Below are 17,993 nucleotides of genomic sequence, written 5' to 3' on the forward strand. Positions count from 1 at the left end.
CAAATACTGCCCGACATCTTGCCGAATATTGATAATGGCCGCCAAAGGCCGCAAGAACCCGTAAGGAGAACTATCTACAGCTCCGAGGGATCAGCCATGCTCAACCCCAGAAGACAGTTGACCAGATAAAGATGCTACTTCCTTTTGTGATACATGGGCTGAGGGCAAGGACAGAGGGACTCACCACATTGCCTTGTCCTGTCTTTTTTCCTGGGAGCTCTCTCATCTTCCCACTTGATTGTGAGACTCTGTGCAGAGGAGATCATGTTATATACCCTTTGCAGGGCCTGGTAGATAGCTGAAGCCCAACAAATGCTTATAAGCGTTGCACTTACTGTTCTCATTCTATTCTTCAATAAAATTCCCCCAAATGTTTTGAATTTTGAATGACGTACCTCGGTCATCTGAGATTCAGCTGTAGTAATTGTCTTTCTATGGAGAAAATATGGAGTTTTCTGGCGAAAATAAAAGTCTCAAAAAAAAAGTGTCTGTTCTAAGATATTTTACTTCAGGTAGGGAGTGACCCGACCATAGGCTGCTTATGTTATTTTAAAGACACAAAGAAACAAAAGGAAAGCCTGGCACAAATGAGTGTGCAACAGTGATAGTTTCTAGGAAAAAAATATATGTACTCAAACTAGAGAAAGATGGGATGATTTATTCAACTTTTCTCAACACTCATTCCCACATACATTGAAAAGTATGCTCAGTTTGAATATAATATTTGTAGAAGTTTACTCAGGGCCTTTTCTTCAGGTCGGGCTGACACTGGTTCCAACCCCAGGCTAATGAGTCACAGGCACAGGATTTCAGTGCTTTCTACATAAACCCTGCCTGGATTTCATGATCTTCTACTCTTTGATGTGCTGCTATTAACAAAATCAGGCCAAAACAAACAAACAAACAAACAAAAAGTGTTTTGGAGCATCGTTTGGGGAGATTTCAGGGCAGCTGCAGAGGTAGTCTTCTCTGCCTCTCTTACATCTGGTCCCATTTCTTATCTTGCTTAGTGCTCAGTGGGTTGTTACAGAGTGTGAGCTGACTCCCTACAACAAAATCCAACCAGGGAAACTGGCAGGTGGAGTAATGCTTCTAAACCTTCTAAAGCTGGAACCAGTGAATTTTTCCCCTGCCCTAAGATTTTCTCTTTACTTCCCCTAGAACTGCTCTCAGGAAGATCAAGATAATCATATAGTTAAGAGTCCAGGGGATTCAATAGTCCTAGATTTTCATGTATTTTTTTTTTATCAAAACTTGAGTGTATGGTCCCCCCAGCCCCTCCCATATATCAAAAATCTCTGAATTCTCCAAAGTAGAAGTCATGCAACTTTGACCCTCACAGGAGAGTTTCCAAACCATTCTCTTACAGATAGTGTCAAACCTGAGGAAGATTGGAACCTCTCCCCATAACAAACCAGCTGGCAGGCTTTGAGTCATTGATAACAGTAAAATTTTACATTCTAAGAACAGAAGTGGAAACTTGGTTCTACTAAGGCATTATCACCCTCCCCCTAGCACACGAGGCTGGTTTGTTGTTAGAGACAGAATTGCTCTACCTTGGCACCTCGGTTAATGCTACTACTCCCCTCCCTGTTCCTTGGTCACCCAAGGAAGTTCTTCCCGAACTGGAAGCTGGAACCCTCAGCAGATCCTCAAGGGGTTCCAAACAACGAGAATTCTAAGGAGGCCTCTTATCCTTGTGCAGCAGGACAGAAGTGGCCATCCACTGCATCTGGAACACCAAAGGGAGTCACAGGGACGAATCTACAGCAGCAATAGCAGCAACGAAGACAGGCCAGTTTTACGTACGAGAAACGGAAATGCCCCCCGAAGGTCCAGAAAGTAGCAGCTACCCAGCTGGACTGCATCTGCTTTGAGTTTCACACAGCAGACTGCATCTGCTTCAGAAAATATATTCTCGGAAGGGTTTAGATCAAATGAATCCGAATGGATGCAGAGGAGAGCTGGCACCCAAGATCTCCTATGGTATTAACCCACGTGCTTTCTACCATGCACATCTGCTCTTCCACCGCGTTCTATTTTCTCACTGTCACATACACTTGGGGAATGGCCTGACGGAGCCATGGGGCAATATTCTGGGCCAAGGCAGGATGCTTTTCTTAATGGAAAGCAGTTATATTGCTAAGGAAAAAAAGTTCATGCAGGTGATCTAAAATCTGCAGATCCCCTCCCCCCCCATTCCTACATGATGAGGTCACTACCAACCATAAGAGAGGGCACATCACCAACCCAGTGTTTGAATATTTTATTGAGCTTCAGAAAGATTTTAGCATTCCTGTGAGAGGAGCATTCCTGGAGACTCAGCCCTGCTTTTCTTGATACTAGAAAAAGGACCCATCTTCTCAACTTATTGGATTTCATTATGTTGCAGAACTTTCTACTGACCTACTGTTCTAGTAAACCCACTGCTGGTCAGTATATCAACAATCAGGCAAACATAGTGCCTGATTGAATATATCAAAGGCTCAGAGTGATAGTCCTTTACCAATGTGCCTCTCTACCTGGTTATGTTGTATTCTTGCCTCTTGATAACAACATACCCATGATGTGTGTGCCGATGACGGGCCAGAAATCGATGGAGGACAGTATTAAGAGCCAATGAAAAGACAAGTTGACGAACACACTATGTCTTCCAAATTTTTAAATTTTGGTGAAGATATTAAATATGATTTTATGATTTACAGTAAAATGTTTTTCTGGCTCCCTTCATCTAATCATTTTGGCAAATTCAAATACTTTTCACTTCATATTTGAATGTATAAATCTAATCTCTTCATTTTCCTCTGTCTAAATATACTCTTTAGTTCACCTGCTAAAATAGGTCCTACTTTTAAAATAAGGAATCATATTAGTAATATGTGTACAATCGTCTTTAAAATTAAAAACAAATTGATGCTGATTTGTCATCCTCACTAAAACTACTTTTCATCTTACAAGTCGTAATCCAATCTAAGACCCAGAAACAACTGGGATTGTTTGAAGTTTACATAATCAACAGTTTTGATTAACCCGGGACGCATGTATTTTATAGGTTTCAGTGAGCAATAAATTAGCATGTTGTAAATATCAGCACATTATACTGATTTTGAGTATTCCTTGTCAAATGTACAGTTATGTTTTAAAATTACTGTATTTGGTGACTTGTCTGGAAGATGGGAAGTATCATAAGAGAGAACCTTTGAGGCAGTGTATTATAAGTCAGGTAAATCGTTTTAAAAATCGTCCACGCATGTCTACTTGGCTTTCAAAATCTGTAGGAACTCTACCAATACTTTTCAGTGCTTGTTCTTTCCACCATCGTGTTTTCCATTCCTCATCATTATGTCTTATTGATCCGCTAGATATAGACAGCTTCCTCAGTAGAAAAGATCTCAATAAAAATCAAATACCAAGAGGTGAGTCTATTGGAGTCATCATGAATTCACTCCTTCATTCTTCGTTGTTGTCGATTCTCTTTTTTAAAAAGGCATAACTTTAACTTTTTTGTTGTTGTTGTTAACATGCACCAGATTCCAATTTCAGGTAATAGAACCCATTTCTCCAAAAGTCAATACTCAGAAATTAATGTATTTTTGGTTTTAGTCATCTGTGGAATGAATTAGATTTTTTTAACCCCTTCAAGTAATTAGTGATTTTTTTTTTCAGTCAATCTAAAAAAAAAAAAAAAAAAAGCCTTTTTTCATTATTACCTGCCTCTTCTCAGTCTGCAGCATAGCAGTACAATGGACCGTGAAGTGCTTTGGCACATCACATTTCTTTTCCAGTTGGTCAGGAATCCCTTTTCTCTTTCTCTCATTTCCTGTACAACAGGAAAGGTTAAAATACTGGCCCAGGACAACGTTGTCACACCAGGAGTGGCAGCGGTGATTACTATGATCCTTTTAGCTCTGTGCCTCAGAAGCATCTCCTGAAGCCCTGGGTTTGATGTGGAAACCTGACATAAGAGACTTGGGAAGTCCTATATGTGGCTCTTCTTCTACCTCTCCCATGAAAGATTAAACAAAACTGATGGGACGGGTTGAGATGCTTCACTGACCACCAGACTACACCCATGAGTTTGTTTTTCCTTTCAGTGATCTGGTGAGGCCAGTGGGGGGTCTCTATCTGGATTAATGACGATCATCCTATCATAGCAGCTGGAAGCGGTGGTACCGTGGTTTGGTGTGAGTTTTTAACAAAGAAAATTAGGCTCTGAAAGACATTTCTCATCAGAAACTGTCGATATATTAAAATGCATTTAAAAGTTACTTCTGGGAAACATATTAAATAGGCCAATCATTTAATCATTTGCTAAATGTCAAACCCTATAAAATCATGGTATAATGTCACCCTGACGTAAAGCAACATCAAAATTAGTGCATCATCTATAAAGTGAAGTATCATTTGCCTTCAAGTGACAAATTCTATTGCCAAAAAATACCACTGTACTTCTAATAAGTGACACTCATTTTAATAGACCCTACAAAAATACAGTATTTTCAATGTCCCCATAAAACAGTTAACTTACAAATATTACTCTCAGAGCTTTGGTGACATCAATACATGATACTATTGTGAAAATCCTAATAGAATACTTGAAACACTAGCATGTAAACTAAATTCATTTTATATATATACATATATATGTATACATATATGTATATATATGTATATAATGAGCTATGTGGAAATATGAGAGAGCATGCATACACCCAACTCTGGGAAATTATTCTGAAATTCCAAATTAATATTTTAATCATAGTAATGACTAATATATAAAAGAAATATTTTAAAGAATTATAAAATGGATTTTGATCATTTATAGAGGAAAACAATTCTAATGTAAAAATAACGAATTCTGTATCGACTATGCTTGTCTTTCCAGTGAGACAGAACCCAGGATTGTATACTTTGAAACTTTTTTGGAAAAAAAGTATTTTCCCTATTTTTGCCCACAAAAACAGGCACTGACATTAATAAATACAGTGGGACCACAGCTCTGAGAAATTATATTTGAAGTTTCATATTTAAATACCAAAGTTTTTTAATCATCCACCATAACTTTCTAACAGCGGTCTTTCTTAATGATAAATTTTATCAATCTCCAAAACTCATTTTAAATTATTTAAAAGTAGCAAATTAGATAAAGCAACACACAAATAAATTCCACATTTACAAGTAAGGAAAGCACAGGGGCTACAGTTTATAATCAACATAAACTTGAAAGAAATAAAGCAATATCTTTCCTGCCACCCATCATTCACTGCATAAATTTGTGGTGAAAAGGATTTATCTATAATGACCTTTAGTCTGTTTCTTAATTCTGTGTGTATTATAATTAGCTAAAGGCATTGAACAAATTAATTTGTCCTATTTTTATTCCGGTCCCAGAGATAAATGGCTAATTTATGAAATATTTCACTCTGTGTTAATGAGAATTTAGCAAATGAATATGGAACCAAGTATAAACACTTTATACCATATGTACAGTTACTTTCATAAGGCATTATCATGTAATTTTTATTGAAAAAGATTCAATATAGTAAAGTCTTATTTTAAGATATAGTTTCTTTCTCAATCCGAGATGTTTAGTTTATGAAAATATTGTTTTCTCTATATTCTTTTTGTATATATGCCAACATATACCTGTGCTAGAAATATTTAATGGGAATTACAATTCTTTATATTCGTATTTTCTATATAAAGGCATATACAACTTTGAGGCAGTGTTTCTGATGGAGAGCAGAATTCGTAAAGAGCTTGTATGTGCTTCCGTGCTCCGAAATTATATGAAATCCACTTCGAGAAGAAACTTATTTGATTAAAAAAAAACAAAACAAAAACAAAAACAAAACTGCACCAATGCACAGCCAGAGGCTGACAATTAAAACTAATACATAACCACATGAACATCATATTTATATAGTTAACATTTTTAAGGATGATCAGTGCTAACATATAGTATTATACATTTGGCACTAATGTTTGCCATTGGTCCAGCAATTGGCAAAATTTGTTTCTATGTATAAATTTATTTTTGAACATTAGGTCTGGCTAGACGTATCTTCACTATTTATAAAAAATATTTAGACAGTAAGCTCACGTTGAATAACTAGGTCTACTGTATTCTGGAAACTCTTCAGTAGTAATACAGCTTTTTCATGTTCCATATGTACAAAACTATGTCCATTTGCCTGTGAACACACAAATAAAACAGGGCAATCAATGCAAGATACTTGTCACCTCACCATTGTTTCTAATCATAAGATTCAAGGGAATATTGAGGAACCAAAAACTATCAGTTTTTAAAATTCACAGTAGAATTGGAACTATGGAAACAATCAATTTCACCCAGCTTTGATTCCATTTATTGATTCGACAAATATTTATCAAGCATCTAGTATGTCCTGTCTAAGGCTGCCCTCGCCACTGTTCTAACCATGGAGACACACTGGTGGATAACAGACGGGTACATTTGAAATACTGTCCTTGTTCTGTGGTTGGTCTTTTGATCTGTTTTGTTTTTGCAGGTACTTAGTTGAGATGTTTTGGAAGTGTCCACAGGACCACTGCCTTCTTGCTCTGGAATTACTGATAGGCGAATCCCTTCAGCAAGGTCAGATATTGCACTCATGACACACATAATTACACACTTACAGTCTTATTAAATCTTATTTTTACTCACTGAAAAGTTCTCAGTCAATACATTTTTATATTAAGGAGATTATTTTATTTCCCCTATTGCTAAATGCAAGTATATTCATTATGTATTCAGGTGGTTCTCAATGGCATCCAATACACCTAAGAGATCCATCCCTCAGAGGTAAAGCACACAGTGCGACATTAGTAACAGTGAAAATGCCTGCCATCTTCTAGTCAAGAATGATCAATCTATGCCTTCGATATCCATTTTAGACATAATTAGCCTAAGGTTACAATGTTGGGGTTCCGGCTGGTTATTATTTGATATTTACATGCTTCTCTATTGTGAGTGCTCATTTTTTTCTACATTAAATTACAGATTCTCTTGATTGGAATGATTTTTATTATGAATATACAGAGAAGTGGATCCCATAAACCTTCCCTGTCATGAAGGCCAAAAGAAAACCATGATCTTATTGAAACTTGGTAGGAATAATTCTTGGAAACTTAATGACTAACAATTATGTAACTGTTTTCCTGGCATCTGGGAATCAGTTGATTTGGAAGAGTCAGCTAAATTGACTACTTGGCAAAGTACAGACAATAGAGCTGGTTAATCGGTTGACATTTTCAGTTTTCAATTGATGGATACTAATTTCGGGAACTCATTGCCTTTTTTAATTCTTTCTTAAAATATGATTAATATTTCAAATGCTCAAGATATTTCACTGCCTTTGGCTTTTTAGAATTTAAAACAGATCTCCATCAGTACTGTATAGACTTTATAATTTAAGTGAAAGTCATCTCGATACATTATATTTTATCACTAGTTTGTTAAAATTGGTTGGCTAATGGTATGATGAAAAAAGAAGGTCCTAAAATATTGCATTTCTTAAACCACAGTACATCTAACAAGGAAAATCCTAGGATACAGAAAGGTAAATCCATGAAAAGCCATATAGCTAGAAGCATACATTTGTTTGAATTGAAGAATCTCCTTCTCTATCTCCCTCTCTTCTCTCTATCTATATATACATATATGTATGTATATATACATACATATATATCTCCTTTAATATCTATAATAACATTTAATTATTGGAAATGCCTATTTCCAAAGTTGGCATTGGCTGTTTCAGTAGTTGGGTAGAACTTCAGCCCCAATTTTTTGCATAAGTTACAATTAAAACCAGACAACTGTGTCCGTGTGATGTTATTTCTGGTGGGGCGATGATGTGGGATAGAGAACACAGCATATGGTATATTCTTCTTTTTATTCTCAATCTGTATCTGACATCAGGAAAATAGCAAAATAGCAGGTGAAATGTATGCTTATTCCACCATATTTTTGAGGAATATACTAACTACCTTAATGCCTTCAGTTTGACCAAAAAATATACCTGAATTATGAATTAAATTTAACTTTATTTACTCACTTGTTTTAAGTAAGCTGGATACTCAGTGTCGGGCTGGAACTCACAGCCCTGAGATCACGGGTTGCATATGCTCTACTGACTGAGCCAGCCAGGGGCCCCTGAATCCAACTTTAATAATAGAGTTCTTGAATGTCCTCAGTAATCACTCTGTGAGCACCCAGATTGCTCAAAAGACTCAGAAGACTCAAAACCTAGAACTGCATTGCACTCACAACCCACCAGGAATTTTCAGGTTTGAATTTCAGTAGCTTAGTGTTTCAGGGAAAAGGAAATGTTCTAGGATTTGGAGGCCACAAATGGTATATTGTCCTTCATTAGACTTCACCATTCCTGGTTTTAGGAACTGTCAGTCTCAAAAATAATATCAATTTTAAGGGCGTAAGTGGCACAGAACCCAGATAGCAAATTAGTCATAGTTGTTAATTTTGAATACTTCTATCAAAAGGTCTTCAAAAAGGTGTGCTCCACTTCCACTATTATTTATTTATTTTTCAATCAAAAATGTCTGCTATGTGTTAGTTGTGCCCAAGGCACTGTGCTTGGCACTGGGGATAAGAAGTAATAAGAGGAGGCTCCCATCAAAGAGGTGACCATCCAGAAGGGGAAATTAGCCATGGACGTAATTAAAAATAACATAGAAAATGCCTTACCTGTAGTAGGCACTCAGCAATTGCTGAATTGAATTAACATCAGAAGAGATAAATTAAGTACTAGGGTAGCTCAGTGGAAGGAAAAGGGAAGAGGGAAGCTGTTTCTCTGAAGTGAACAACAAGAGTTTGCCCCATGCTGGCACCTCGCAAGAGTGTGATTGGCGGGGGCCCACCATCCTTGTCTCACTCAATCCTGGAGTCCCTTCCAGCCCTACACATGTGAACAGCTGGCTCTTTCAAGTAAGTTCTTCAACAATCCATGCAGGGAAAAGAGTTTTAAGATGATCTAGGTATGCAATCATTTTTAGAAGAATTTAAGAGTAAAAATACCAGTGAATTAAACCCTAGGCCTTAGCATAGGAAACGACCATAAAAATTAGCTAATGTGGCAGGGCTTGCTAGGAGGTGGGGAGAGTTCGTGGATTCGTTTCTTCAAAATGAAGAGAGAGAGCCCAGAAAGTTCCTTCCTCTGACAGAACTTTTCTGGAGACAGAGAAAGAGGTAATAGGAGAGTAGGAGAATAGGAGCGAGTGCAAGTGGGATCTAGGCTAATCCTGTTATTTTGTAAGTCAAAGCGATACACTTCAGAGAGGCCAGGCCGCCTGGGGCTACACAACCAGGGCTGGAAAATCTGATACCAGAAGATTCCTTCTTACTATTTTTCTCAATACTTCACTGAAATAATAGCACCACAATTGCTTCCATTGATTTGACCTGACATTTCATTGATTATGACAAAATAATGAACATTTTCCCCTTAAAACTGTTGCTGTATCACCTCCTGACATAATTTGTTTTTTTATGGTGGCTGCAAAACCTTAATTCTCATTCAGATTCCTATCAGGATTAACTTAAGTCATTCCAAAAATACTGGTAGAAATAACATTTAGTCCTAAATTAGAATCTCTAGAAACGCTGAATCTCTCATTCTTATTATAGTGTTAACTCTGGCTTAATTGGGTTCTTGTAGCCATATGTGAGCTTTCTCTCTCAAAAGTGGAAAGCTTAAGTCAGGCTATCTGCTAGGACAGTGCCAGGAAACTTGAGAGGAAATGGATTAAAAAAGAAAACTTTTAGGGTAGAATCTATAAATGTGGCATTTAATTGAACAAGGGTATAAGAAACAAACAAGAATCAGACTGTGATGCCATTAGGAGAAAATAGAAATGAAGGAACAGCTCAGTTGGGAAGGCATCGAGTCTGAGGCCATGGCAATGGATGCAAAGGGAACTGTTGATCATATATTTAGAAACAAGACACGAGTTCAGGAAGGAGGTCAGGGTGGCAGCGTAAGCGACAGAGGTTAGGTTTTACTGCAGTTTGGTATTCACCACACAGAATCCGGAGGGATTTGTCAGAAAATACATGTAAAAGGGAGCATTGTAGAAGGAAAGGAAATCTAACCAGGGGATTGGGACGGGGTGGCAACTTGGGACATGCAGAGCAAAGCTGATAGGTGGTGTTTGCGGTTGGTTGCCCTGCGCAGCTAGGAAACTGACGTAAGGGAGGGGAAGGGGACGGGGAAGCAGAGCTTAACTCTTCCTGCCAGAAGATGGTAGAAAGCTGGCTCCAGTTTAATGGCTGAACCGAAGAGCAGGGATTCTTGTGGGACAAATGCTAGAGAGGAAAGAACAGGACAGCTGGGGTCCAGGTAGATGCAGGCGGAAGGCTAACTGGGAAGAGTGGTCCTGAGGGGGATCAAGGTACTGTGCTCACAAAAGTAGCAGGAAATCCAAGGGAATCAAGTCTTTTCCAGTGGCCCCAGTGAATCCCAGCTTTCCGCAGCACAGAGGGGAAAAAAGCAAGGAAAGGGCACAGCTGGATGAAGTCAGGCCTTGTATCTGGAGCTGTTTCCAATAAAACAGGCTTCAAGATGTTCTGAACCACAGTCCGGGTTCTGATCCAGGGCTAGAAAGAGCCCTCAAAGAAAGGAGCTTTTAACATCACTTTAAACCATCAGCTTCTAGTTTCCATGCTTTGTAAGTGACAAATGAGAGTTATATAGTTGGAAGCTCAGGTACAGAGCTGACTTCCCAGAAGGAAATAAGCAGATTGATGACTTAGATCACTGAGGCAAATAAACAGTAGGACTCTACCTGTAATTTTAGTCTCCAGAAATATTTGGATCTAAAACCAGAGCTTTGCGGGAACTTCAAGAGGCCTATTTAAGATGCCACCACGAGAGGCTGCCTGGGAGTGGCTTCGAAATTCCAGAAAGGGGGCCCCTGGGTGGCTCAGCGGTTGAGTGTCCACCTTCGGCTCAGAGCGTGATCCAGGGTCCTGGGATCGAGTCCCACATCCGGCTCCTGCAGGGAGCCTGTTTTTCCCTCTGCCTGTGTTTCTGCCTCTCTCTCCCCCTCTCTCTGTGTGTGTCTCTCATGAATAAATAAATACAATCTCAAAAAAAAAAAACAAAAACCTCACCCCAAAACAACAACAAAAAAATACCAGGAGAACTCTGAAAGATCAGAAAGCTCATTATTTTAGAGAGTCTAATTAAGATTAAATGGGTTAATATATGTCAAGTGCTTAGGCCTGGCACACTGTAAACTAATCAAATGTTTCCTACTACTATTAATATTACTTTCACTATTGCCTTCTTGAATTTTCATTAAATTACAAGAATAGAAGGACAAAATGTCAGAGGAAGGAACTTTCTTTTTCTTGTTTAGTAAAAAGTAAATGCATTTTAAGATGAAAATGTGAGGACCGGTGACAGTATATGAAATATCCAGGATCCCAGAGCTAGTGACTGGGTAGGAATTTATATTACAGAAGTCAGCTTAGTAACTTGGCACATGATTCATTTCATTGGATGTTGTGAGGTTGTTAATGAATGTTTTAGGTTCATTAAGAGAATTCAATTTTTTTAAAAAAATTTTATTTATTTTACACAGAGTGAGAGAGCACAAGCAGGGGGGGCAGCAGAGGGAGAGGCAGAGGGAGAAGCAGGCTCCCCACTGAGTAGGGAGCCCGATGCAGAGCTCGACCCCAGGACACTGGGATCATGACCTGGGCTGAAGGCAGATGTGTACCCGAAACTAAGCCACCCAGATGCCAAAAGCAATTCAGTTTTTAATATGAATTAAGCCATTTCTTGATATGGAACATTATGTTAGGCCCAATGCCTGGCAAAACCAGGATGGAAGGGGTTGGAAGGAGGTGTTTGAATGAAAGAAGAATCTCAGTTCAAGAGAAGCTTTTCCTTCCACTCAGTACTGAAGAGCGAAGGGAATTTATATTGTATTTGTTAAAATGAATCTGGCTCTCTGGCTAACATCGTGGGCAGTTCAGACAGGAAATCAGAAAATTATGTGACTACATTGGTGTCGGGCTTTTCCAATTAAAATGAACCTGAGAAGAATCCTAATATTTCAGCTAGTAATGTTTTGTGGTTGTCTTATGTGTGTGAACAGAAAAAGGGCTGAGAAAGTAAAGTCCCCTACTCGGTGATATTGATTGCAGGTGATTAATCCAATGGTGCTTTGAAAAGTAAATGTATATAATCTACATTTGTGCATTTGATATTTTGAATATATGTGTAATATAAGTGCAAAAGATGATTTGAAGAATCAATGCTAAGTTAATGAAATTTTAAAATACATTGTCACAGTTGGTCACATACATGTTTTATATAAACACAGTCTTGTGGATTATAATAAAATGTGTGTACTTTAGAGGAAACAGTAATTTCATGAAAAATGAGAAATAAATGAAATAGCATATTAAGTTAAAATGAAGTTAATAAGAAAAAAAATTGAGGAAAGAAAAGATATTCTGAATATCTTATGCTTCAAGAATATATAATTAATGGGTTTCTGGCTTTAGCTCATTTGAAAATATAAAGGAACCTTTTTACTGTATAATCTTGATATTGTTTCTAGGAGATATCCTGCCTTTTTAAAATTGCACTTGACATCAGTGCCATAAGATGCTTTTTAATTGTCCCTTTGCATGATTTAGACTCGGAAAGATGGAGGGTTAATGAATATCATATTTACAATTACAGCAAAAAGTAGAGCTTTGCAATTATGGCTCACCAATTTACTGTAAAGTCTACTTGGTTTCTCGATTTCATCCTCTTGTTCCTTCCAAGATTTATCTTTGATTTCCTTCTCGTAAATGTTTTGTTAAATGCATAAATTTTGGATGTTTATACTACAGAAATTCTACAGAGGATGCTGTAATTCTCCCAGGAATTTTGTTGTATCCTTATTATTCAAAGCTCTGAATTTAAAAACTAATTGCTAAGAAGCCCTGGCCACAAGGCTGGTGGTATTATGCAATAAGAAGGACAGCATTTCAGAATTAAAAAAAAAAAATGATATTAGGGACTTAGGTGTCTGATTATTGGTTGATTGAAACCCTCAGGGACAAACATTTAAAGGGGGAGTCCACATGTATTTTGTACACTGGATATACGTTCGTACAGTAATATCTCTTCATATATAGGCCTATAGCTCTTGGAATGAGAGAAAACTAAAAAATACAGCAACCGTGTTAGAGCTACAAGGGCAAGCCTTCATGGTGTTTAATCTCAACAGCAAGACATTACGAGGAACAGCAGGAATCTTAAATAATCATAATTATGTTTCACATTGCTACCTGGAATTTGTTCTCACTTCAGAATTTTAATCTGATAGAGCACTGCACTCTATCACTAAATATTGGCATATATTTGGAGCTGAATATGCTGCATAATTGATACCACATTGACCTTCTGCCAAGTCATTTGAAAAATTTTCCTTTCTATCAAAAATCTGAGCCACATATCTCAAAATTCTTGGAGAGTTCCCATTTGCATCTCATTTTTTAAATGTGAGAGAATTTGAAGTCTTAATGGCTTTTACTGCAGTATTAAAAAAATCTTCATAGACTCAAACATAGATAAGGATTTCTCTTCTATCTTAAGTGCACACACATATTGCAGCTTGAATGTTTCATGAAGTCTGGCTCAAAAAAGACACGGCTGGCTACCAGAGATGCGTCTAAAGACTTTGTCAATTATTTGTTTAGGAATTTGGGCATGGAACTAATAATACGTAGTGATCCTGAAGACACGTTTACTTATTCAATCACTTTGATTTTAGAAGGCCTGTTTTCTTCTTTTCAAACATGCTGAAGGAACCTCTCTAACAAATGAATTCCCCACGTTCCTTTGCAGAGCAGTTCCCTAACAAGCTGGAGCCCCGGGATGGAGTCCCACATCGGGCTCCCTGCATGGAGCCTGCTTCTCCCTCTGCCTGTGTCTCTGCCTCTCTCTCTGTCTCTGTGTCCCTCATGAATAAATAAATAAAATCTTAAAAAAAAAAAGACAACTACAAAATGGGGATGCCTGGGTGGCTCAGCGGTTGGGGGTCTGCCTTTGGCTCAGGGCGAGATCCTGGGATCTATCTGAGATAGAGTCCCTCATTGGGCTCCCTGCATGGAGCCTGCTTCTCCCTCTGCCTGTGTCTCTACCTCGCTCTTTGTGTCTCTCATGAATAAATAAAATCTTAAAAAAAAAAAACTTGCAAAATGAGCAGAACTGCAAAATTCAAACTCTCATTTTCAGGGGGCTTGTGTAGCCATGTTGGTCTCTGTTGGGTAGAGCATTTGCTCTTAAGACAGGCGAGAAGTTGATTTCATTAAGTGCTTAAAGTCACCTTCTTTCCTCTCTTCCTCTTTCATTTTTTGCTCAGGTGATTTTGAGCACATCTACTTCCTAGCCTAGGCTGTGTAAAGCCAGGGACTTAGTTACACTCCTTATTACATATTACACCGCTTGGCCCAATACTCTGTACACTGTGGCATTTGATATATATTTTCCAAATATATAAATAGAAAATGTGATGAATATGATGCTTTCAGTAAAGTCTGTTCCAGTAGAATCAGTTTTGCATAAACGGAAGAAGCTCAAATAAGTCATTTAGCCTCTGTCAACAGTAGATACCTTGCAGGGTTGTTGTGTGATATAAATGACACCATATAGGAGTTAATTGTTATTTTTATTTCAGCCAATTTATGGAAGTTAGAGCCAGTCTAAGAAACTTAACTTGTTTTTATTGGTTTTCCAGTTTTTACTTATTATGTAGAATATTATCTTTTGCTTTGCAATGTGTGTTTACTCAATCTTTTATTAGTTGACTGTACTGAACTTCATAAATTGAATAAGATATGCGGTGAAACTCTGGCATATGAAGCCATACACATTTGTGAAAATTATTGTTGTCTTCTAATTAAATTGTATTTAAAAATCTCATTCTTTAAATGTCTTATTAAAAACAATAATTTCCCTGAACATTAAGAATTATATGATTACTGACCCCTCTGCCCCACTTTTCCTCCAACCTCTCTGATGTTTTTCATTTTCAGCCACCTCCTAAGATCAGCTAACGTAAAGCATCAACTCATTTGACCTTGCTGGGAAATGCTTTAGTGAAGTTTCAACAGCTTAAGTTTATTTTTTGAAGGGTCCCAACACTTCATTTTAACCATAATGAAAATTTCTCACTCTACTTTTTTTGGTAGCTTTTTTTGGGAGAAATTTTTAAAAATTCAGAGACATGAATATACTCTAACCCATTCTGAATGACTCATGATGATAATTATGAACATGAACACTGTGGGATAAAGCTGTGGGCCCAGTTAGATGCTTCTATAAGAGACATTTCCCACAGTGTGTTCTGTGGAGGTAGTTAATGGATGTTGTTGGTAAAGAGAGCTGTATGGTCAAATATGTTTGGGACATATACACTTGTAAGATTTCTTAGGTTCTGAAATGCTTGATACATTGTGAAATCCTAAAACAAGGGATAGAGTCTGAGGTGGCTCTGAAACTTCTTTGACTAAGGAATTCTTTAAAAAAAGACATCATAAGGGATGCTCTTGGGAAACACTGTGGAGTCTATACTGAATGACTCTGCTGTGCTCTTTGAGTTTTGTTCTGTTAAAAGAAGTTTTTCTCTTCCCAGACCATGAAGCTGCCAACTGTAACTTCTTGCTTCCGGCTGTGTGCCTGGATCCAGAGGCTTTCCCCTTGGTGGTCTGGAAAGCTAGGTACAAGATTCCAAGTATGAAATAAAGCCTTTCTTATGAGCAAAAGTCATGAAATTTAGTGCATGGACTTTGTGACATTAATTATGACTTCTCAGAGGCACTTTGCTTTGAGGTTATTGAAGAAATAAGCTTTAGATAAGTAAGATAAACTGTTAGCAGTGAACGATGCCTCCCGGTCATTCAAAGACATGTACAGCTTCCATTCAGGCAAGGAGGGTTTGATCTCCCGGTCAGATACAGACACAGCACTGGGTATCTGTATACGGTAGGTTCAGGCATCCATGGCTATTTCATTTATGCTTTTGGGAAGTCTAAACATTTTTCTCAAATTCTTGGCCTTAAAATTGTAGTATGGTAGAAGAGACTATGAAATAATCTTCAATTAGGTATCATATTAGTATAGTTTATATGACAAAAATCTGTTTTGATAACTGGTAAAACTTGGATGTGGTTAATAAATATCTATAAATTATTTATTTTCTCTTCTTCTGCCAAAGTGAGGCTCCTATCTGGGGAAGGGGGTAGGAAGGTAAATGAAAAGGATAAGGTTTGACTACAGTGATATAATAGAGTATTATACTTATATATATATAGTATGTAATATATTAGGTAATATACTTAAAAATGAGCCTCAGGCTATGACTGTGAACCACGTTAACTATCAAGTATGATATATTCTTTTTTTTCAGTCTATTCATCTTTTCAACAGAGTAAAATTAATGGATTTTCTGTATTTTAATATATTTTGAATTTAAAATGTGTAATAAATTAGATAGATTTTTATTTTTAACTGGAAAGAACATTACAAAAAAGAAACTATGATGTAAAGCCAATGAAATTAATATTCAGAAATGGTCAAATATTGGCAAATTCAGATGGCTCAATCTAATAACCTTTTTTTAAAAAAATAATGCATGTGCTTTCACTTGTTCTCTCTCACTCCTGTATATTTGACTTTATGGAGGAGGAGGAGGGTGAGGTTGGGAAGTATCGGTTCTCCCAGCATGGAGCTAGCTCCTCATCCACAGGGTCCTACAGCTATATAACTCACTAAACACAGTAGGTCACTTGGGTATGTTCATTGATTATAGTGTATTTATTCTGGGAAAATGAATAGTAAAATGACAGAAACATTAACATTAATTAAGATAATCTCTTAATGCACACTTCTTTATGTAATTCCAATAACAAGTGCATGATCCCATAACAGAATAAGAAGAGAGTAATGGATGAAAAGAGTTATAGACAAAGAAAGAGACAGCTCTTCTATAATAAATTTAGGGTTTGGAGGAGATTTGGGAAAGATATGTCTTTTTTGCTATTCAATGTCTCTTCTGCTATTTGCTTTTGGGTTACATCAAACCCAATAACTGCCATCGCTTAGGCTCATTCATTGTTTTTGTTGTTGTTGTTCATTTGTTTATTTCTTTGTTCCTTTACTTTTATTTTCTAGGCTGTTACATTGTCATAAAGACTTGTCAATAAATTTGCTCCAGGAAGGACATATTTTAAGGATTTTCTAAATGAGAGATAACTAATTTTTTTCCATTATTCTTTAAACAAAGAGCCAGTAGTGTTATAAGGAGACAGAAATATAATCTGCCCTTTTAGCATCTAATGCTGGCAATGATTTCAGTTTAGAATTAGCCATTCTTATCTCTTTCAGAAAGTATATTGCCACTTGTGCTTTTTAACTAGTATAAGTAGAACTGCGAATATAGTAATTCATTTGCTTAGGTTGTCTGTGCATTTTTATTTTGCTGAAAATGGACTTTGATTTTATTGTACTAGATGCAAATGAGTCTAGAGCAAAAATAAAATGTTATGTTTTTCACGGTCATTTGTGAAGAGAAGAGCCAACCCAGGTGCAGCTCTTCTGCAGATTTGTGGCTTTTAGCTGATTCGGTTTATCATTCCTTCCTACTTCTTGCATTCAGGATTGCTGTGTCTGTATACCTCTTAGGGACTAGAAATACTCAACCCTCATGTCCCCACATATAATCCTAGAACGGCCCAGCCAGAAAAGTGTTTTAATCCTGCGAATACGCACTAACTGAATTCTCATTTCCTTTCTGCAGGATATCTGTATTCATCTAAACTGATTGTCTGTCTGTCTATCTATCTATCTATCTATCTATCTATCTATCTATCTATCTATCTATCTATCTATCTTATCTATCTACCTAACATCTGTCATCTCTCACCTGTCTACAGATATATAACATTT

The 17,993-nt window shown here is 37.2% G+C and overlaps 1 protein-coding gene and 1 long non-coding RNA gene across 18 annotated transcripts in view; one reads left to right on the plus strand and one right to left on the minus strand.

Moving 5' to 3' along the window:
- LOC112641076 (uncharacterized) overlaps nucleotides 1-17,993 on the plus strand; it is a 78,829-nt gene that overhangs the window by 3,696 nt on the left and 57,140 nt on the right. For 8 of the 10 annotated variants that reach the window (XR_007411619.1, XR_007411613.1, XR_007411612.1 and 5 more), the window contains 3 exons: nucleotides 6,531-6,616; nucleotides 7,022-7,128; nucleotides 15,682-15,766. This is a non-coding gene — a long non-coding RNA (uncharacterized LOC112641076). Of the gene's footprint in view, nucleotides 1-6,530; nucleotides 6,617-7,021; nucleotides 7,129-15,681; nucleotides 15,781-17,993 lie in introns of all 10 variants that reach the window. The other 2 variants (XR_007411617.1, XR_007411620.1) reach the window with 2 other exon arrangements.
- Nucleotides 2,252-17,993, minus strand: part of LRRC7 (leucine rich repeat containing 7) — a 491,773-nt gene continuing 476,031 nt past the window's right edge. For all 8 annotated transcript variants that reach the window (XM_025417997.3, XM_049111806.1, XM_049111803.1 and 5 more), the window contains one exon: nucleotides 2,252-6,194. In XM_025417997.3, the coding sequence (XP_025273782.3) occupies nucleotides 6,087-6,194 (108 nt within the window). In that variant the 3' untranslated portion in view covers nucleotides 2,252-6,086. The remainder of the gene's footprint in view (nucleotides 6,195-17,993) is intronic.

This window comes from Canis lupus, chromosome 6 (assembly GCF_003254725.2).
Source record: "Canis lupus dingo isolate Sandy chromosome 6, ASM325472v2, whole genome shotgun sequence".
Classification (NCBI taxonomy): Eukaryota; Metazoa; Chordata; class Mammalia; order Carnivora; family Canidae; genus Canis; species Canis lupus.